The following is a 22,356-nucleotide window of genomic DNA, read 5'->3' as shown; positions in this document are numbered from 1 at the left end:
AAACAAAAATACTGATAAAATGTTACTACTTTAAAAATTATTCATAAGTTTACCAAACTTGTTTAATAGATACAGACTATGTTGTATATACAACAGCTCTTCAAACTAGTCTTGGAAATTTTCTCGTTTAGTGGTTGTTAGAGTTACAGATTTCACAAACCAATAGAAAAAAAAGTGGGCCCAACATACGGTTTCTAAATTTTATTTTATTTTATTTTTTAATTAAAAAAATATTTTATTTATTTGAGAGAGATTGAGAGTGTGAGCACAAGCAGGGGGAGGGATCCAGGGCAGAGCGCAGAGGGAGGAGACTCCCTGCTGAGCAGGGAACCTGATGCGATATGGGACTCTGATTCCAGGACCCTGGGGTCATGACCTGAGCTGAAGGCAGACACTTAACTGACTGAGCCACCCAGGCAACCTCTAAATTTTATTTTAAGCAAAACAAAAATAAGCCCGAACACCAAAACTTAATGTAAGCAAGAGAACCAGAGTGTATGGAAATGAAAAGTAATTATACTTCAAAAAACTAAGGTTTACATCAGCAGCTAATTTTCAAAAATAGCAGCTCATAAGAGAACAAATGCAGTCTTATTGTCATAAAAATATCATTTATTACAGAGGAAATCCATTATATAGGAAATCTAGATTAAAGACAGGTTTCAAATAAGTTGAAAGTAAAAGCATGGACAAATGTATATCATGAAAACAGTAACTATAACAAAGGTGGAGTGCTTTACTAACAGCAGATATGGGGAATATTTCCCAACTCATTCTGTGAGACCAGTATTACCCTGATGCTAAAGCCAAATAAAGACATCACACACATACAAAGCTACAGACCAATATCTCTTATATGTACTCAAAAATCCTCAACAATACACTAGCAAATCAAATCTAGCAATATATAAAAAAACTTGTATGCCATGATCAGCTGGGATTTATCCCAGGAATGAAAGGTTGGTTTAACATCTGAAAATAAATTAATATTAATACACTTCATTAGTTTCCTATTGCTACTGTAATAAATTACTACAACCTTATTGGCTTAAAGCAACACAATTTTTTTTTTTTTTTAAGATTTTATTTATTTTTCAACAGAGAGAGAGACAGAGAGGGAACACAAGCAGGGGTAGTGGGAGAGGGAGAAGCAGGCTTCCCGCAGAGCAGGGAGCCTGATGTGGGACTCGATCCCGGGACCCTGGGATCATGACCTGAGCCGAAGGCAGACGCTTAACGACTGAGCCACCCAGGTGCCCAACAAATTTATTATTGTATAGTTTGGAGGTCAGAATTCCAAATTAGGCCTCATTGGGCTAAACTGGATCAGCACTCCTTTTTGGAGGCTCAAGGGAAAGAATTCACCTCCTTGACTTTTCCAGCTTCTAGAGGCCACCACATTCCTTGCATGCCTCCATATTCAAAATGAACAACAGCTGACAGTCCTTCTCATGCTGCCAATTCTATGATTCTCCTTCTGCCTGCTTCTCCCCCTTATAAAGACCCTTATGATTACCCTGGGCCCACCTGGATAATCCAGGATAATCTCCCTATTTTAAAGTCAACTGATTAGTTCCATTTGCAACCTTATGGAATATAACATATTAAGGTCCTGGGCATTAAAACGTGGACATCTTTGGGGTATTATTCTGCCTATGACATATACCATATCAATAAAGGACAAAAAGCACATGATCATCTTGACACAGAAAACGCATTTGACAACACTCGTGGTAAAAACATTCAACAAACTAGGAATAGAAGGGAACTTCTTCAACCTAATAGTGTCTATGAAAGAACTAAAGTTTTAACATCATATTTCATGATGAAAGACTAATGTTTTCCCCCTACGATGAGAAACAAGGCAAGGATGTCTGCTCGTCCCACTTTTTTTTTTTTTTTTTTAAGATTATTTATTAGAGAGCATGCATGTGTGCACACAAGCAGGGAGGGCAGGGGCAGAGGGAGAGGGAGAAGCAGATTCCCCACTGAGCAGGGACCCAGATCCCAGGACCCTGGGATCATGACCTGAGCTGAAGGCAGCTGCTTAACTGGCTGAGCCACCTAGGCGCCCCTGTTCTTCCCCCTTCTATTCAGCATTGCATTGGAGGTTCCAGCCAAGGAAATTTGGGAAGAAAAAGAAATAAAAGGTATTCATGTTAGAAGGAAAGAAGTAAAACTATCTTTATTTGTACATTATGTAATACATATAGAATGTCCTGTATAATTACAGACTGTCCTAGGGCATCCACTAAAAAATGAAAACTAATAAGTGAGTTCAGCAAGGTTGCACAATACAGGATCAATATACAAAAGTCAAATGTATTTGTATACACTAGCAATGAACAATCCAAAAATGAAATTAAGAAAAGAAATTCCATTCACATTACCAGCAAAAAGAATAAAATACTTAGGGATAAATTTAACAAAAGAAGTGAAAAACTTTGTCTGAAAACTACAAAACATTGTTGAAAGAAATTCAAGATCTAAATAAATGGAAAGACGGGGCGCCTGGGTGGCTCAGTCGTTAAGCGTCTGCCTTCGGCTCAGGTCATGATCACAGGGTCCTGGGATCGAGCCCCGCATCGGGCTCCCCGCTCCGCGGGAAGCCTGCTTCTCCTTCTCCCCCTCCCCCTGTTTGTGTTCCCTCTCTCGCTGTGTCTCCCTCTGTCAAATAAATAAATAAAGTCTTTAAAAAAAATAAAATAGGGGCGCCTGGGTGGCTCAGTCGTTAAGCGTCTGCCTTCCGCTCAGGTCATGATCCCAGGGTCCTGGGATCGAGCCCCGCATCCGGCTCCCTGCTCCGCGGAAGGCCTGCTTCTCCCTCTCTGGCTCCCCCTGCTTGTGTTCCTTCTCTCGCTGTGTCTCTGTCAAATAAATAAATAAAATCTTAAAAAAAAAAAATAAATAAATGGAAAGACACCTGTCTGTGTTCATAGATCAGAAGATAATATTAACATGATAATACTCCCTAAATTGATTGCAGATTCAATGCAATCGCTCCCAGAATCCCAGCTGTCTCTCTTTTTTTTCTTTAGAAATTGACAAGATGATCCTAATATGTATATGGGAATTCAAGAGACCCAGAACAACCAATACAATTTTAAAAAGAAAAATTAAATCGGAAACTTATACTTCCCAATTTCATTTTAGTTGGTGTTTTTAGGATTATTTGGCATTTTTACTAATTATGAACATGTTATCAAACATACATACATATTTGTTTTCTGACTGCATTTGTGTCATCCTTCTGTAGAAATTTATTATTGCACATACATAGGATGACATTTTTCCCTCCAGTACACCATTTTAGGTAATTTAAAAATTTTGATGCTAGATGGCAGTATTACATTACTCAAAGTCTCCTCAGGCACCTTTTTCTGGAGAAAATAGAGTATTTAGGATGGTGACTTTGAATAGTAGGAATAACCAGTGCCTGTGAGTTTATTATGCTATAAAGAGAAACTGTGGGTTCTCTAACTATTTAGTGATCCCTTTCCAGAACACTGTAGTGTTTTTTTTCCTCCTATCCTTCTGAGTTCTATTTATTTATTTATTTATTTATTTAGTTAGTTAGTTAGTTAGTTAGTTAGTTAGTTATTTGACAGAGAGAGACACAGCGAGAGAGGGAACACAAGCAGGGGCAGTGGGAGAGGGAGAAGCAGGCTTCCTGCCAAGCAGGGAGCCCGATGCGGGGCTCGATCCCAGGACCCTGGGATCATGACCTGAGCCGAAGGCAGATGCTTAACGACTGAGCCACCCAGGCGCCCCTATCCTTCTGAGTTCTTGGCTGAGACCCCCCATAATAAAAGACAGATTAACCAGAGAAAAACAGCTTATCAATATGTATGCTTCATGTATGCATGAGAGATACCCAGGGAAAATGAGTAAACTCCCTGAGATGGCCCTAGCCACCACCTTACATACCATCTTCAGCTAAAGACAAAAGAAAGATATTGGGGTGAGGCGGGGTGGGAAGGCATCAAATTATAGGAGGTTATTAGAAAAAGCACAGTAAAAAGTAAAGGTAAGGTTTGCTATACAGATTTGTGTTGGTGTCGTCTCCATTGACAAGATTCTCTTGTGATTTAGAGTCACCCTTTTCTTCTAAGTATAGAGAGGGAGATACTTACAAAGGGGGATTTTTTCTTTTCTTTTTTTTAAAAAATTTTATTTATTTATTATTTGTCAGAGAGAGAGAGAGCGCGAGCGAGTGCACAAGCAGGGGGAGCGGCCAGCAGAGAGAGAAGCAGGCTCCCGCTGAGCAGGGAGCCGGATGCGGGACTTGATCCCAGGACCCTGGGATCATGACCTGAGCCGAAGGCAGATGCTTAACCGACTGAGCCCCTCAGGTGTCCCAAGGGAGATTTTTTTCTTTATAAATGCAAATTTCTCTTACAAAAGGGTAACTTCTGTTCCGTATTCAGAGCTTCTCTATTGTCTGCTGTTTCTCAAAAATAATCAACTCAAAAAAGTCCTTATCCTGAAGAAGCATATTGGGGTGGCATATTCTGCCACCCTTCTAAACACAGACTCTCTGAAAAAGTCTCAAAAAATCATCAGTACCAATCACACTGCTGTTGCTTGATGTCACTCTCCTATTTCCGTCCCTTTTCTAGTAACAGTTAAGCCACTGACACCAATGGTTCTGGGAAATTGCTCCGCTGGGGAAAGAATTAGAGATTGTGCATCAGGTGACTTAGGTTTTTTTTTTTTTTTTTTAAGATTTTATTTATTTATTTGATAGAGACACAGCGAGAGAGGGAACACAAGCAGGGGGAGTGGGAGAGGGAGAAGCAGGCTTCCCGCCGAGCAGGGAGCCCGATGTGGGGCTCGATCCCAGGACCCTGGGATCATGACCTGAGCCGAAGGCAGACGCCCAACGACTGAGCCACCCAGGCGCCCCGTGACTTAGGTTTGTTTTTTTTTTAAAGATTTTATTTATTTATTTGACAGAGAGAGACACAGTGAGAGGGGGAACACAAGGAGGGGGAGTGGGAGAGGGAGAAGCAGGCTTCCCGCAGAGGAGAGAGCCCGATATGGGACTCGATCCCAGGACCCTGGGACCATGACCTGAGCCGAAGGCAGTTGCTTAACAACTGAGCCACCCAGGCGCCCCCGTGACTTAGGTTTTTACTTCCAGTTCTACTATCAAGTATTTCCACTTAAGGTCATTCTCTGTTCCCTTATCCTTAAAACAAGGGTGTTGTGTAGATGAAGTCTAAGGAAGATTTTACCATCTCTCAAAGTCTATGATTAATATAGATGGAGATCACTTTTTTTTTTTTTTAAGATTTTATTTATTTATTTATTTGAGACAGAGAGAATGAGATAGAGAGAGCATGAGAGGGAGGAGGGTCAGAGGGAGAAGCAGACTCCCTGCCGAGCAGGGAGCCCGATGCGGGACTCGATCCAGGGACTCCAGGATCATGACCTGAGCCGAAGGCAGTCGCTTAACCAACTGAGCCACCCAGGCGCCCTGGAGATCACTTTTTGAAAGAGCTACATGGCGGGGCTTCTAGAGCACCAAGAAAAAGAAGAAACTGGGAAACAGAAATTAACTAATTTTTTCAAATGATCAATTACATTTGTAATTTAGATATTTTTATAGACTACACAGTGAAAAAAGTAAGGCTGGCAGATTTTTACAAACAATGGTCAAAGTTCTAATGCCTCATTACAGTGTCTGGAATAAAGAAGTTCTGTGGCACGGAATTGATAATGAATAAATAAATAATAATGAGGAAACAATAATATAGGATTTAGGAAAAGTAAAATACAAAATAATAAAAGAGTTGTCCTTTAAGCAAGGAATCAACTTTAATTAAAGGAATCTCAGAAGCAAACCACTTGGGTATTAATGTTTGTTTTGGGCTCTAGGTGGTAAATCTTGACATATTTATGATTTAGGAATCTAAGTAAAGAACTTCCTTGTATAGTAATCAGGCTGAAACAAATCCTCACATATGACTAAAATTTGGGTCAATTCAATCAAAAGTAGCAGATTTTCTGTTGGTTTTTCCTGCCTTTCAGTGTAAAACATAAATTAATTTAGTGCTGTCTTATTGCTTTATTGCCCTTTTAAAATCTAAACCTCCACGCCTGCAAATACTGTGAAACATGTTTAGATAATTATGAGAAACTGAAATGCCTGTCTGTTGTAGATTAGTAAAGGTGTGTGAGCTGAACTTACTGATAATCACTGCAGACATAACTGAATTAAAAAGAATTTAGTAAGTTGTAAAATTATTTTTCTGCTTCTATAACATCTAGAAAAAGTACATCATGTCAAAGAACAAAATTCAGCCAAGTAAATTATAGGCTTTATTAATTGATTCATGAATCAGGCAGCATCCCATCTAGCAAATAGAGAGAAGCTCTAAGGAGTTGTACAAAATAGAAGATTTTTATAGGAAGGAGAGTAGGGCAAGAAGTTATTAGCAAAAGAAAAGTAGGGATTGGTTCAAACAAGGTCACCTTCTCATAGGGGGAAAGGCAAAGGGTCCTATTAGGTGGATTACCTCACCTTCCTCTGGCGGGATGAAGAGGGCCCATGTGATAGATTACCTCATTGGTGCTGAACAGAAAATTTTACATTGTTTGTCTTAAAATTTCACTCCTTGGAGAAACTGAAACTGCAGTTAAGTCTAAGTTTGCTCTATTGGGGCAAGTGGCTCTATCTTGGACCTGCGGTTTTCTTTCTAAAAAATTATAATTTACGAGACTTTAAATAGCAGTTTAGTTTTTTTTTTTTTTTTTTTAAAGATTTTATGTATTTGACAGAGAAAGAGAGAGCACAAACATGGGGGAGTGGCAGGCAGAGGGAGAGGGAGAGGTAGAAGCAGGCTCCGTGCTGAGCAGGGAGCCCGATGTGGGACTCAATCCCAGGACCCCGGGATCATGACCTGAGCCGAAGGCAGACGCTTAACCATCTGAGCCACCCAGGCGTCCAATAGCAGTTTAGTTTTTATTTTCTTTTCTGCAGAAATAAAATCAGGTGTTTCAAACAGTTCTGTTTATAGTCTGACTTTAAGGTTAAGAAATTAAAAAAATAGAATTATAGTAGAGAAGATAAACCTATTAATTTAGGGAATTTGGGGGGAAACTATAGTGACACTGTCAATTTGGGGGTGAGACTGCTTTGGGGATAACATTATAATTGAACATACTATGTACATATATTTTTATGGAAAATAAATCATATTGTCTTATATAGTCATATATAAGCAACCACATAAATATATAAGCATGAGGAAAAATGTTATATAAGGTATCATGAAAGAAGAAAAAACTTTCATTTACCAGGCCAACCTTGTAAATGAAACCATTTACCTTCTTTGGAGAAAAAAATAAATAAAAATTAAATATAAGGTGAATATATTACCCCATTTTATTTTCATTTAATGATGGTAGCGAAAATACACAATGGTGGTAGTGTTGACAGGAAAGGGGGAAGAGTAGAAATGATCTGGGTAGTTGAAAAACTTCAGCTTCTTCTCTTTATGAACCTTTTTTAATAAAGCAATGGTATATGAACTCTTTTGCATTATTATCAGATCTCTCAATTTTATGATTGACAATTATACACAAGGGCAAGCTGAGGTCCATAGAAGTGTTCTGTGCTAAAAAAATTTTGGGAAATGCTTGGAATAAGATAGTTAAATAAGTTTCCTAGCTATAGCATTTCTCAGACCCTTTGATAAATTAACATTCATTATAGTGGTATGCTGCATTTCCCAAACTTTTTGGACACACAAACGCTTTTAGTTCTGGAGTGTCTGGGTGGCTCAGTCAGTTAAGCATCCAACTCTTGGTTTCAGCTCAGGTCATGATCTCAGGGTCAGGAGATTGAGCCCTGCATTGGGCTTTGAGGTCAGCGTGGAGTCAGCTTGAGATTCTCTCCATCTCCCTTTCCTTCTGCCCCTCCCCCAGCTCATGCATGCTCTCTCTCTAAAATAAATAAATAAATAAATAAAATCTAAAAAAAAAAAAGCCACTTTTAGTTCTATGCTATTGTTGGGGAATAAAAATATCCCTCTACCACGATGGACTCTGAAAAACAAACTGAGGGTTCTAGAGGGGAGGGGGTGGGAGGATGGGTTAGCCTGGTGGTGGGTATTGAGGAGGGCACATTCTGCATGGAGCACTGGGTGTTATGCACAAACAATGAATCATGGAACACTACATCTAAAACTAATGATGTAATGTATGGGGATTAACATAAGAATAAAAAAAAATTAAACAAACAAACAAACAAACAAAATATCCCTCTACCCTTTAAAATTCTTCTGGCTGCTGTCTGAATTAAACAGGAGATAGATTAACAGGAGAAAATCAAATTTAATTTGCATGTATGGAGGTCTCATAGATATGGGACCTAAGAAGTGACCAAGATAGACAGCTTTTATGCTTTTTAGATGGAGAAACAAATTTTTTATGAACTGACAGGACAAAGAAAATTTATGTTTGGGAGCTTTAATTAATAAGGAATTCTAAACAGAATTGAGGCTGGGGTAGTAAAATAGTAAAAGTAACAAGGTTTGTTTATATAGACTTCCCCATCTCTGATGATAAGGATGTCTTTCTAGCTCCTGGTGCAGGGAGGGTACCTTTCACATGGGAGATTTGTTTCCTACTTTCGGGAGACAAAAGAAGGTCAGAGTGTTCTTGCATTGGCTGTTTCTTAAGTAACTTTAATTCAAAATAATAAATATACTCCATGGCATATTTTGGGGTGGCCTGCCCTAAGCTCCAACACTATACCTATGGTATTTTCTAGAACATAATAACATGTCACTATAGTTAAGGGATTTCAGGGCAGATCAAGGAAAAAGATATGACCACAAGGTGGCAGTAGGACACAATAAGCTTTATTTGGGCTGCGCTTCGGCAGATTTGCTTTCAGAAGTCCCTCACAACGTGAGATCTTCCAAAGACAACAATGTGTGTGCGTGTGTGTGCGTGTGAGAGAGAGAGAGAGAGAGAGAGAGATCGAGAGTGGTGGGGGCACTACTGAGAAGGGAAGGAGGGTAAAGGAATTCCCAGAGGGCTGCAGAGGAGGTTTGTGTGTCATGATGTTGCTCAGCATCAAGATAAGGGAGTCTCTGGGTCAGAGAGCTCCAAAGGGCAGGAGTGGCCTGAGTGCAGTTTTTCAGGGTACGCAAAGCAGGCAGGCTCTAGATGCTAAAAATCTGCTTCTTTAGGCTGTATTTCAAATCACTGAATGAATAAAGATTCTGATGCCGGTGGCTTTTTGAACAGTCCCAATCTGTTATGAAGAAATAAACTATGTAGGGGCGCCTGGGTGGCTTAGTTGGTTAGGCATCTGCCTTCGGCTCAGGTCATGATCCCGGGGTCCTGGGATCGAGCCCCGCATCGGGCTCCCTGCTCGGCGGGGAGCCTGCTTCTCCCTCTCCCTCTGCTGCTCCCCCTGCTTGTGCTCTCTCTCTCTCAAATAAATAAAATCTTTAAAAAGGAAAAAAAAAAGAAACTACATAGAGGCCATCTTTGGTTCATTTACATAGCAGTAACAGTTGGTACATGCTGGCCTAGATAATCTTCTAGGTCAAAACTACTGTTATTCTATTCCAAGGATTTCAAACTCCTCTCATTTTAATGTGTACTTTCACTTCTAGTAAACCCACATGAAAATATAAGAAGTGATTTGAAAGGGGTATTGTGTTCCTGCTCCAACTGCTAAAGTTAACTGATAATTATTCTTTACTGTAAAGCAATGGTTCTCAAAGTGTGGTCTGTGGATCCTACAGTCTGAGACCCTTTTAGGGTTGTGAGCTAAGATATTCACTTTATTCATGGAACATCATTTTTACTTGAAAGAACAGCTGACAACCTAAGGTTATTCAGACTTGGGTACCTGTCAGACTATTTCTTCTTTTTTTTTTTAAATTTAAAATAAATTAATTAACATATAGTGTATTATTAGTTTCAGAGGTAGAGTTTAGTGATTCATCAGTTGCATGTAACATCCACTGCGCATTACATCAAGTGCCCTCCTTAATGCCCATCACCAGTTACCCTGTCCCCCCACCCACCTCCCAGCCAGCACAGATTACTTCTTGAAAAAGAGCAAAATGAGCCTATCACTTCAAAGAAAACAAATGTCACAGTTTGTTGCCAATGATAAAATTTTAGCTTTCAAATGGATTTTGGAAAATTTGTAGCTATCATTATGATCTTGACAACTACCCAGTGGTGATATTAACAAATGTGATTTTTTTGCTATAATAAAATGTGTTGACATTGGAAGATCTATATTACTAAGAGAGCCAATATTTTCCAAACTGCCAATGCATGACATTACAAAATCACGTATGGGTAAAAGATCCAATCAAAATACAAGACAGATGAATGGATTGTAATGTGAGTGTATAAAAAGTTCATTGATATATTTTCACCTTCCACACTGCAACTAACCTTTAAGAAATGACCGCTTACTGAGTTTGGGGGTAATATCAAAGAAGAGTGTCCACAGGGTAACCAGAAAGATCATGAAGGTAAAATTAGCAAAGGTTGATTTTATAATATGTTGCCTAGTCAAGTTATCCTGAGACAAATATAATAGAACATTAAAATAGAACTATTTCAGCTAAGGTTCCAGGACTAGAGGTACCAGCTACTCTCTCCCATTCCAGTGAGATTCCAGACCTATATATGACTTGTAAATGCTTGGCTGAAATCTGATTTTGGAATCCATGGCACTTCATCCATTCAAAGATACAAAAGTGTTAAAGTGAGAAGGGATGGAGAGTTGGAAATTGAAGAAAGGATTTCTTTGAAAACAAAAGTGATTGTAGTTCTGGAAAGAGGGCTGGAGGTGCTTGCTTTTCCATTCAAGCCCAGTGAAAGGAAACTCTAAGGAGATCGGTTGGAGAGTCTGATATGTCTCTTGGGCTTGGAGGACACAGGACACTAATTTCAGACCCACATCTGAGAAAACTAAAGGGCAAAAGGCTATCGTGAGAGTCTCTGTAGCTAAAGAGGAGACTGAGGCTGGGACGTATCTGCACTCTTACTGCCTAAAGTATGTGTTTCCTGTGGACAGATGAGGGCTGCCATGGGTTTGCCTTATATTTTGCTCATGAAAGGAACCCAACTAAGTTAGGAAACCTGAGCAGAAAGAGACTGAAGGTATATTGCTGGATGCCTGGGGAGAGAGGAAGAAAATAGTAGCTACTAACCAGAAGAGACATCCTGGCTTGAATCAAGAGAATTGCAGATAGGAGATATATGCAATGATGAGGGGCTGGTAGGAAGTGGGCCCTGAAGAACCCCAAAAGTGCCCCACTTTTGAGAGAGGACGGATCAGCTCACCCACAGGGCCTGGAGTGCTGACCCTTGATCACAGTAGCACTGGTCAAGTAAGACTTTTCCTTCCCTTACCTCTGTTCTTGCTTATACCAGTCCCACCCTGTACTAACATAGGTGGGATCAGAAACCACGGTGAGCAAGCTGGGGAAGAAAGAAGAGAAGTGAGGGATGGTAAAATACAGAAACCAACAATGTCCCCTTACCCACTGCAGCCAAATCTGAGCTGACTAGAGGAGCAAAAGCTTTAGCTTGAACTTGTTCGGACTACTGCATGGACCTAAGACATTTTAATTACTGAAATGAGAGGTTTCAGTGATACAGAATGGCAAGACATTTTGACTATCTGAGAATGATAAGTCAATGGCACCTGAGATTTCATCTGGCAGTAGGGAAAAATTAGCCTCTTTAGAGCAGATTTGCAATAAGGTAGTGTGAAGAAAATAGAATCAGTTTACAAGTACCCCTTGCTTGTTCAATATATTGATCAAACATAGCTCAGTGGATAGATTTACACAACTTGATTGGTATTCTGGAAAGATTATCAAAGATTGCTGTTATACATTCCATATACTGTGGTCTCCTCCAGCTTAAAATAAGAGCCTACTGGTTAGAATACAATTTTCTGCCTTGTTTGATGACCAGAAAACCTCTGTTTGCCTTCTCACAACCAATAATATATGCAGGTACCAATCTCCTGCACTCAGTCCCATGAGTTTTTCTTGTTCTAAGTGATTTTTTAAAGACTATTATTACTAATTTTTATAGATAAAACCATTCACATGATAAAAATTCAAAAGGTACAAAGGGTGTATAATGCAGGATTTTCCTACTCTTGTCCCTCCACAACTTTCCCTGGAGGTAAGCACTGTTAACAGTTTCTCATGTCCTTTTGGCTTTAGTTTTTTGAGAAATGTCTTGGCCCAAAAGATTTAGTCTTCATTATAGATGCCACTGATACAAAATACACCCCGTTGTACACTTGGTTTACACTGACAGTCCATACATAAGAAAGAACAGAGGTTGTTAAGAGGATTTCTAGGATCATAACTCAACCTAGAGAGTAACTATTTAGACTGTAATTAGAGAAATGAGCTGGAAGGACTGGACATCAGTGCTAACTTACAGGTCAGGTACAGGTTATCCTGTGGTACGTGGCCCATTCCTGGTGTAATGCAAAAGGGCTGAGGTGCTGTGGTTTCAGGACACAGTCATATATAGTATCATGGCTCTGTTTTTCCCACAATAATATAGTATTTTATTCATTATTTTATAAATTGTGATACCAAAATGATATTTTTGCAATTTTAAAATTTATGTTCTTATATATCACTATTAGCTCTATTAGATTTTATAAGTAATAAAATATTCTTTTAAAGATTATATTTTTATTTATTTGAAAGACAGAGAGAGAGAGAGAGAGAGCACAAGTGGGGGGAGGGGCAGAGAGAGAGGGAGAAGCAGACCCCCCAGTGAGCCGGGAGCCCGATGTGGGGCTCCATCCCAGGACCCCAGGGTCACGACCTGAGCTGAAGGCAGATGCTTAACCAACTAAGCCACCCAGGTGACCCCTAAGTAATAAAATATTTTTAAAGGTAAAATCTTTATGTTTTGTATCTTTAGTAGTCCTTTTTTTTTTTTAAGTAGGCTCCACACTCCCACACCCAGCATGGAGCCCAACATGGGGCTTGAACGCTTGAACTCACAACCTGAGGTCAAGACCTGAGCTGACATCAAAAGTTGGACGCTTAACCAACTGAGCAACCCAGGTGCCCCTCTTTTTTCTTTAAAAAAAGTTTTTTTCATTGGAGTACAGTTGACACACAATATTACATTAGTTTCAGGTGTGCAACATAGTGTTCAACATCTCTCTATGTTGTGCTATCATCACCACAAATGTAGCTACCATCTGTCACCATACAACAATATCACTGGTTATATTCCCTATGCTGCACCTTTTATTTCCAGTATCATGGCTCTTATACAGACCGCACGGGCTGTGACTACTTTGTTCTCCTTCAGTGAAGTATCACATTAGCCTAAGAATCCAAATTGTCCTGAATACGTTATGCTATGCTCACCACAAATGTAGCTACCATCTGTTACCATACAATATCATTGGCTATATTCCCTATGCTGCACCTTTTATTTCCAGTATCATGGCTCTTATACAGGCCAAATGGGCTGTGACTACTTTGTTCTCCTTCAGTGAAGTATCTATCACATTAGCCTAAGAGTCCAAATTGGTCTGAATCTCAATGGCTATAGTTTGATGAGATTAGAGTCAACAGGTCATTCAGCATATTTAATAGATGTAATATTTTAAGCTTGAATTTTTTTGTCTACATAAAACATCATGTTTATTATCAAGACCTCTACCATCATCATCACGACTAACATTTATTGAGCTTTCACTATGGACTAGCCACCATATAAAGTGCTGTCAGATAGTTATCATGACTAAGCTTATGAGGTAAGTACTGCTATTATATCCATCTTACAGATGAGGAAACGGAATAATGGAATGGGTTGAGCAGTTTACTTAAGGTCACACAGTTACTAAAAGATGAAGCCAGGATTTGAACCACCCAATCTATCATACTAACCTGTTATTAGGGGGCATCCATGGAAGAGTAATATACGTATCTGAGGACAGCAAGTGAGGACAGCTTCTACAGCCTCATCAGTCAGATTCACACAATGTCCCATATGAATCTCCTATTTAAAAATAAAGAAAGGATAGTCAAAAGAAAAAACAGATTTACGATGACAGCATGAAAAAGCTTGGGAACTACCCTGATACAAAAAGAACCAGGGGTGCCTGGCTGGCTCAGTTGGAGGAGCATGAGACTCTTGATCTTGGGGTCATGAGTTTGAGCCCCATGTTGGGCATAGAGATTACTCAAATAAATAAAACAAAAAACAACAAACAGAGGTGCCTGGTGGCTCAGTTGTTTAGGCAGCTGCCTTCAGCTCAGGTCATGATCTCAGGGTCCTGGTATCAAGCCCCATGTTGTCAGGCTTTCTGCTCAGAGGGGAGGTCTGCTTCTCCCCCTCCCTCTCCCTCTGTGCGCTCGCTCTCTCAAATAAATAAAAAATCTTTAAACAACAAACAAAAAGAACCAAATATCTACTTGCAAGAAACATTCAATAGAAAGGACTAATGTAAGTATGCAGTAATTTGGAAAGTATAGATGATTTAAAAGTTAAGTGCCCAATCATTTTATAGAGCAATATGGCAAAATCTATTAAAACTGAAGATGAGTATACTCCAGAACCCAGCAGTTCTAATTGAAAATGTCCACTATACAGAGTAACTCTTGTATATGTGCCCAAGGAAACAATTTATAAATGTGCTCATTTTAATATTATTTGTAATAGTAAAAAAGTGGATAATGGGTAAACAAATGGTGGTTTATTAATGGAACAGATGAAACAGTTAACATGAAAAATATCTACTTGTATTAATAGACATAAATCTCAAACATAATGTTAGTTCAGACACTTTGGAAAACAGTATCGTCTTATCTTTTAAAGCTAAATGTGTACTTACTATATGATAATCCCATTCCTAGGTGTTTACCCAAGAAAAATGAAAATGTATGTCTACACAAAGACTTGTACACAAATTTCTATAGTAGTATTCATAACAGTCCAAAATTAGAACCACCCAAATATCCATCAAATGGTACATTCACCCGTTCTGAACAAACTGTGTCATATCCACACTATGAAACACTACTCAGCAAAATAAACAAATAAAAGTAATGAAACAGTAACACATGCAACAACATGGATGAATTTCAAAAACATTGTGCTAAATGAAAGAAGTAAAAGAGGGGCGCCTGGATGGCTCAGATGGTTAAGTGCCTTTGGCTCAGGTCATGATCCCAGGGTCCTGGGATCGAACCCCACATCGGGCTTCCTGCTGAGGAGGGAGCCTGCTTCTCCCTCTCCCTCTGCCTGCCGCTCCCCCAGCTTGTACTCTCTCTCTCTGTCAAAATAAATAAAATCTTAAAAAAAAAAAAGTAAAAGAAAAAAGTAAAAAACAAAAAAACTGGGCATTGCATGACTCCATTTATATGAATTTCTAGAAACTTTAAAACTATAATGCCAAAGTAAATCACTGGTTGCCTGGGGATGGAAGCAGGTAGAGAACTGATTGCAAAGGGGTGGGAGAAAATGTTGTAGGGTGATGGAGATGTTTTATACCTTATTGTGGTGGTGGTTAAAGGCTGTATAGCAATTACCAAAATTCATCAAACTGTACACTTAAAATGGGTAAACTTTATTGCATGCAAGTTATACCTTAATAAAGCTTGGAAAATTAATTTTGAATGAAAAGCAAACTGTAATAGAACACATATATTATAAAACTATTATGTGAAAGTTTAAAACATAAGACAATACAATATCTTGTTTATGGATCTATATGTGTCTATCCATATATAGGTAAAGTATACAAACACACAAGGAAAAATAAACAGGTGTCTTTAGAATGTGGTTACTTTGAAGGAAGAAAGGGAGAATAAATGTGCAGGGAGCTTTACATGTAACATATAATTTTTAACAAGGAACTAAAATAAGTATGGAAAATGTTAAAATTTAAGTGGCTGGTCCACAGGTTTGTGTTATATTACTTTCTATCCTTTTCCATATGTTAGAAATATATATCCCTCGTTTTGTGTCCTAATGAGGAATCCTTCTGCACTGGTGGTGGGAATGTAAAATGGTACAACCACTGTGATAATAGTATGGCAGTTCCTTAAAAAATTAAACACAGCATTGCCATATAATCCAGCTATTTCACTTCTAGGTATATACCCAAAGAATTGAAAGTGGGGACTAGAACAGATTATTTGTATATCTATGCTCATAGCAGCAGTATTCACAGTAGAGAATAGGTGGAAACAAGTATTGAAAGATGAATGGATAAATGAAATGTTTATGTACATATATACACACTTATAAGCATATATATATAAACACATATAAACATATACACATGTGTGTGTGTATATATATATATGAATATATCATATATATACAATGGAATATTATGCGGTCTTAAAAGGAATGACGTTCTTTTTTTTTTTTTTAAGATTTTAGTTATTTATTTGAGAGAAAGAGAGAGACCACAAGTAGGAGGGAGGGGCAGGGGGAGAAGCAGACTCCCTGCTGAGCAGGGAGCCCGATGCGGGGCTCGATCCCAGGACCTTGGGATCATGACCTGAGCTAGAAGGCAGACACTTAACCAACTGAGCCACCCAGGTGCCCCAGGAATTAAATTCTGACACATGCAGGGACACAGATAAACCTTGAAAACATTAGGCTAAGTGATATAAGTCAGACAGAAAAGGACAAATATTGTATGATCCACTTCTATGAGTTATCTAGAATAGGCAAATTCATAGAGACAGAAAGTAGAACAGAGGTAGCTAGAGGCTGAGGGGAAGGGGTAATGGGGAGATATTGTTTCATGGGTAACGAGTTTCAGTGTAGGATGAGGAAAAAGTTCTGGAGATGGATTGTGGCGATGGCTGCACAACAATGTGAATGTACTCAATTCCACTGAATTGTACACAAAAAATCGTTAAAGTGGTAAGTTTTGTGTTGTGTATATTTGACCATAATAGAAGACATTTTAAGAATTCCGGAAGTAAGATTTATCTAATAGTTGACATGTATATTTATGGTATTAATATTTTTTCCTCCTGAAAAGTTGATATTAAGTTGGTATACTATTATAATCAATCATATCTTACAAATAAAGGAAACCTGAGTATATTGAAAACTCATAAAAATTGAGGAAAAAAGCATCTTGTTATAAATTGGCAAACATGTCCTATGATATAGATATAAATTGGTGAAGGCTACAGACAAAGAAATACAATTTGAGAACAGATGGAAGGAATAGTGTCCAACATTTAAAATATATTGAGGCATAAAAAAAAAATTCAATGCTGCAAACTGGGATCCTCGCAAAACTGTGAATTTACAACATAACCTTCATGGGAACCAATTTTATAATACGAATTTAGGACCATTAAAGTAGCCATACCTATTGATCCACTTGTTCTGTTTTTTGGAGTTCATTACAGCAATGGAAGAAAAAAGTATAAAACCCAACATATGATTATTTCTAGTAGCTAAAAACTGAAAATAATCTGAATTACCAACAACAAAAAGGAAAGAAATGATCCATCCTATGAACAGATTTTGTTCTCTGATGTACCAATGTCTAGAACATAGCAGGTACTTAATGAATATTTGTTGAATAAATGAAATTCTACAGGCAAACAAACTTTTAACCATGAAGATTATAGAAACTTATAAATATGACTATAATATAAAGTTAGTATGATAACATTTATTGAGGGACTATCTTGTGCCTGGAACTTCAGTAAAATATGGGGATAAAATGATGATAAAATGATGAACAAAATGGTCTCTGCCCACCGGGAACTCAGATCAACAGACATTTCAGAAACAATCATGACATTCAATAAATGTTTTAATATGTTGTTTGTCAATCTTTAGGAGAGGTTCTTAGACTTTTTATTATTATTATTAAGTAAACTCTACCCCCAACATGGGACTTGAACTCATAACCCCGAGATCAAGAGTCGCATGCTCTACTGACTGAGCCAGCTGGGTGTCCCGAGGTCCTTGGACTTTTGATCGAATTTATTTTCAAATTATAAACAATTAAGCAACACTGATAATATAATTTCCAGGAACAGAACATATGAAAAGCAACAGATTAAAACAGAACACGTGATAAAAGGTAGGAACACATATTGCCCACAAGAGAAAAGTCAGTAAAAAAGATGAAAAAGTTTGTATTTCAATTTGAGTCAGAAATTGTGGTCACAAAAATACTAGATGCTATGAGACAAAGGTTAAAGTATATTTACTCTGTTTAAGGAAGGAATTAAGTTCTAATAAAGTTTAGAAAGATTTCCGTTGAAATGTTTTGGCACTTACAGAAATAAGATTTGGAAAATTGAAAAAAATAAAAAATTTAAAGTATGGCACTATAATCGCCAGCACTTATTGGTAACTGAATCTTTTTCTTTTTCTTTTTTTTTTTTTTTGTATTTTTTTGAAAGATTTTATTTATTTATTTGACAGAGAGAGACACAACGAGAGAGGGAACACAAGCAGGGGGAGTGGGAGAGGGAGAAGCAGGCTTCCCGCTGAGCAGGGAGCCTGATGCGGGGATGGATCCCAGGATCCTGGGATCATGACCTGAGCCGAATGCAGACGCTCAACGACTGAGCCACTCAGGCGCCCTTCTTTTTTATTTTTAAAGATTTATTTATTTATTTGAGAGAGAGAGGGAGAACATGCACATGGGGGGAGGGGCAGAGGGAGAGAATCTTCAAGCAGATTACCCACTAAGCAGGGAGCCCGACGTGGAGCTCAATCCCAGGACCGTGGAATCATGACCTGAGCCGAAGGCAGACGCTTAACGACTGAGCCACCCAGGCGCCCCTGAATCTTTTTCTAAGTCTGCTTAGGTTGGTAACGAACTCCTAATTTTGTAATACTGAAGTAAATACGTAGGTATGTTTCCTATCACTGCATGACAACAAATTTCCTGGTGGTTTTATTAGGGAATGATAAACTATGTTAACTGTTTGGGAACTTTATTAAAAATGATGATTATAAGATAATGTTATTGTAAGAACTAAATAACCTAATGAATATAAAGCAGTAATAAGTGTGGAGGCTGGAATATAGTTAGTGCTCAATAAATGTTAGTGTTTCAAACAGTAAAAATTATGGCAGAGTTTATTGCCCCTACAGTTAGCATGCAATTTGGAATTTGGAACTCAGTATAAGAAAATATGGTAATTTCTTAATCAAAAGATTTGTAAAAATATATACGCTATATGTACATACACGTGCACACACATACGTATAAGCAGGATTTAGATATAAAAAGATTAAAAAATTGTCTCTGGGCAATAACTCAAGGAGAAATATTTTGGCAAAAACATGATACTGTTATTCTTTTATGATAGTTATTGCTAACATTTATAATTCATTTATAGCCTGTTTGCTTCCAAAAAGAATTTATGTAGCTGATTTTTTTTTTTAAGATTTTATTTACTTATTTGAGAGAGAGAGAGAGCATGAGCAGGAGGGAGGGGCAGAGGGAGAGAGAGAGAAGCAGACTCTGCACTGAGCAGGGAGCCTACCTGGGCTCCATCCCAGGACACTGAGATCATGACCTGAGCAGAAGGCAGATAGATGCTTAACCGACTGAGCCACCCAGGCACCCCTGATGTGGCTCATCATTGAAAAGCTCATCTATATTATTATTATTATTTTTAAGATTTTATTTATTTATTTGACAGAGAGAGAGACACAGGGAGAGAGGGAACACAGGTGGGGGAGTGGGAGAAGCAGGCTTCCCACTGAGCAGGGAGCCTGATGCGGGGCTCCATCCCAGGACCCTGGGATCAGGACCTGAGCCAAAGGCAGACGCTTAATGACTGAGCCACCCAGGTGCCCCATGAAAAGCACATCTATATTAAATAAGACTAAAAACCTCACTATAAACCGGGAAAGGAGGAAACCAAAATCCTGGGATAAAAGGATTCTTAATATATTTAGAAGCAGTTTATAGGTGCCACATCAGTCACTGAATGGAAGGCCTGAACACAATGTGGCTGTTGGGGAGGAAAACCTTTTTCCTCTTATTAGGTTCTATCTTTGGGAGCCTGTGAATTAAAATGACAAAGACAGACAAGCAAGAGAAAAGGCAAGTTTGGTCACACACAAGCTCACAAAGAAAGTGGTTCAAAGAAATGGCTACAGTATAGAGTTTATAGATCATTTTCATAGGAGAAAGGGAGGGGGAGAAAGGACACTTAGAGAAAAACAGATGACTTTTAGGAAAAACAAAGTGGGCTTTTAGAGAGTAGATGGGGAGGTGTGATAGTCTTGTGACAATTTTCTTTTATGTCATTTCTCATCTGACTCCTCCAGTGATAGGAGTGATCTTCCCTGGGATTGGATAGTCTTCCTTGAAGGGGTTTGATGGCAGCTGAATTCTTTTGGAAGGCTCTGTTTTTAGGCAGATGGAGGGAGAGTGTTTCAGACAAAGCCTCTTTTTGCATCTGTTGATTCTTAAACATCTTTAGCTCAAAATAATTTTTATGTGACAGGCATATTCTGGATCCCTGCATGTATATTAAGAAAGTAGGATGGCAAGCCACTAAGTAGGCCTGGTAATGAAAATTCTAAAGAATATCACTTCACATTGATGGACTTTCATAATCTTCACTATAATAAGATTATTCTTCAATGTGTTAGAAGCTAAAACTTCTGGAAAATGAGGACTTTCACTGGAAGTAAAATGGGTTTTTATTTAAAGCATGCTTTACCTCCTAACTTTACCAGTTTTTCCTTACTCTGGAAATAACGAGGTAGAGGCAAAAACCAAACCAAACCAAACCAAAAACACGCCATGGAAACACCTAATTGATAATAAGGCACTGGTTGTTTTCTACATTCAAAAAGCAATTTCTGAGGATAATATAAAAATTTAGTTAGCATCAACTTTATAGATATCTTAAAATTACCTCTAATTTCTTGGCACAAGATCCATTAACAAGCGCAACCACGCCATCGTCAGATACCTAAGCAAAGAGAACAATCAACATGGCACATAAATGGGAAAGATCAAAGTAAAATTTTCCAAATATTATTAATCACTTATATATGGTTTTATTGCCTCCCATTCAGCAAACATGTTTTAGCCACACTTATCTTTTTCACCCTTACTTAAAATAATTGAGGGGATTGTGCCAAGTTATATTGCAGTTCTATAACCACTGAAGCATGAGGTGGTCAACAATTCCAACAAAAACCAAAAAAATTAATTATGTTCTTCTGATGAGTCATGGAAGTTCACTGGGCAAACACACACAGTCTTTATATTTCAAGTCTATATTTCATTTACCTGAGTAGCTGAAAAATCAACACACTGCAAAAATGGGCAGTTTTCTCCTAATGCATGTAAGGACACATCGGTAATACCTAAACAGCCACCTAAATCAATGATCTTTAGCAGCCGGCAGTTGAATGCAAGAGCAAGGACTCCTTCATCAGTGAGATTGCAGCATCTTTTCAAAGAAGCTTCATGCAGGTACGAACAAGAGGAAGCCACAGCTTTTACTCCTGAGGGAAAACAATTACGTATCAATGAGCTATATATGTATACATATGAGAAATGCGACTGATTTTCATTTTAGCAATCACCAGTATTGATACACCCAACTGTATGTTAGCCTTTTGCAAAGTAGTCCATCTCTGAGGATATACTTATCTTCCAGTGATGCTGTCATTATTAAAACTCTTTTGGAATATTTCAGGAATTGTCTACCATAGGCTGTAGTTTATGGCAAGCCTTTATTGTTGACAAGTAAATTTGCCCTTAGGAAATAGCCAAAAGTCATTCAGAATCAAATTAGGTCATTAAATAATAGATGAATCTTTTTGTTACAACCAAAGTTTTAAAGTAATAAAGTTAATTTTCTTGTGGACTCTTGAAGGGAAATCAAAAGTTAAATTGCCCAAATGTCTTAGGTGATAGTTTTCATGCTTATCCTTAGGAATCATACTTCTGTCTCTCTATTCTCTCTTCCCCTTTTGACTTTTAAATCCAATTAAATTGATGTAAATGCACATTGGAGACTGGTACATGATAATGTGTCACAAAAATAAAAGAGTACTTTGCGGATCCTGGGCCCTTCAGTCATGCATAAACATTATAACAGTGTGAAAAGATAACTTTATGAGCAAAATACACAAAAGGGAATATGGTGAATTCATGTGTAGGTCTTTTTTACTCTTCTCCATATCTTAAGGACTTTCAATTAATTAATTAATTAATTTTTTACCTCCCTGAAAGAACTTTTGTTTTATTTATTAGTGTCCAGCATGAAAGTTCTTTTTAGTGAGGCATTATTTGTGTAAATATTTAAAAACTTATGCTTCTTTGTAATATTATGAATA

At 38.1% G+C, this 22,356-nt stretch overlaps 1 protein-coding gene across 3 annotated transcripts in view; it reads right to left on the bottom strand.

Moving 5' to 3' along the window:
• Window positions 1–22,356, bottom strand: part of AMN1 (antagonist of mitotic exit network 1 homolog) — a 52,656-nt gene that overhangs the window by 1,295 nt on the left and 29,005 nt on the right. For 2 of the 3 annotated variants that reach the window (XM_045873664.3, XM_064591428.1), the window contains exons 4-6: window positions 21,302–21,519; window positions 20,922–20,978; window positions 13,932–14,043 (exon numbers count right to left, since the gene is read on the bottom strand). In XM_045873664.3, the coding sequence (XP_045729620.1) occupies window positions 13,932–14,043; window positions 20,922–20,978; window positions 21,302–21,519 (387 nt within the window). Of the gene's footprint in view, window positions 1–567; window positions 2,090–13,931; window positions 14,044–20,921; window positions 20,979–21,301; window positions 21,520–22,356 lie in introns of those variants that run through there. The other variant, XM_064591427.1, reaches the window with a different exon arrangement.

This window comes from Mirounga angustirostris, unplaced genomic scaffold (assembly GCF_029215605.1).
Source record: "Mirounga angustirostris isolate CCGP_5_RB_7025 unplaced genomic scaffold, mMirAng1.0.hap1 SCAF_5, whole genome shotgun sequence".
Taxonomy (NCBI): domain Eukaryota; kingdom Metazoa; phylum Chordata; class Mammalia; order Carnivora; family Phocidae; genus Mirounga; species Mirounga angustirostris.
Note: the sequence above shows the minus strand (reverse complement) of the source record. Positions and strands in the feature narration are given on the sequence as shown.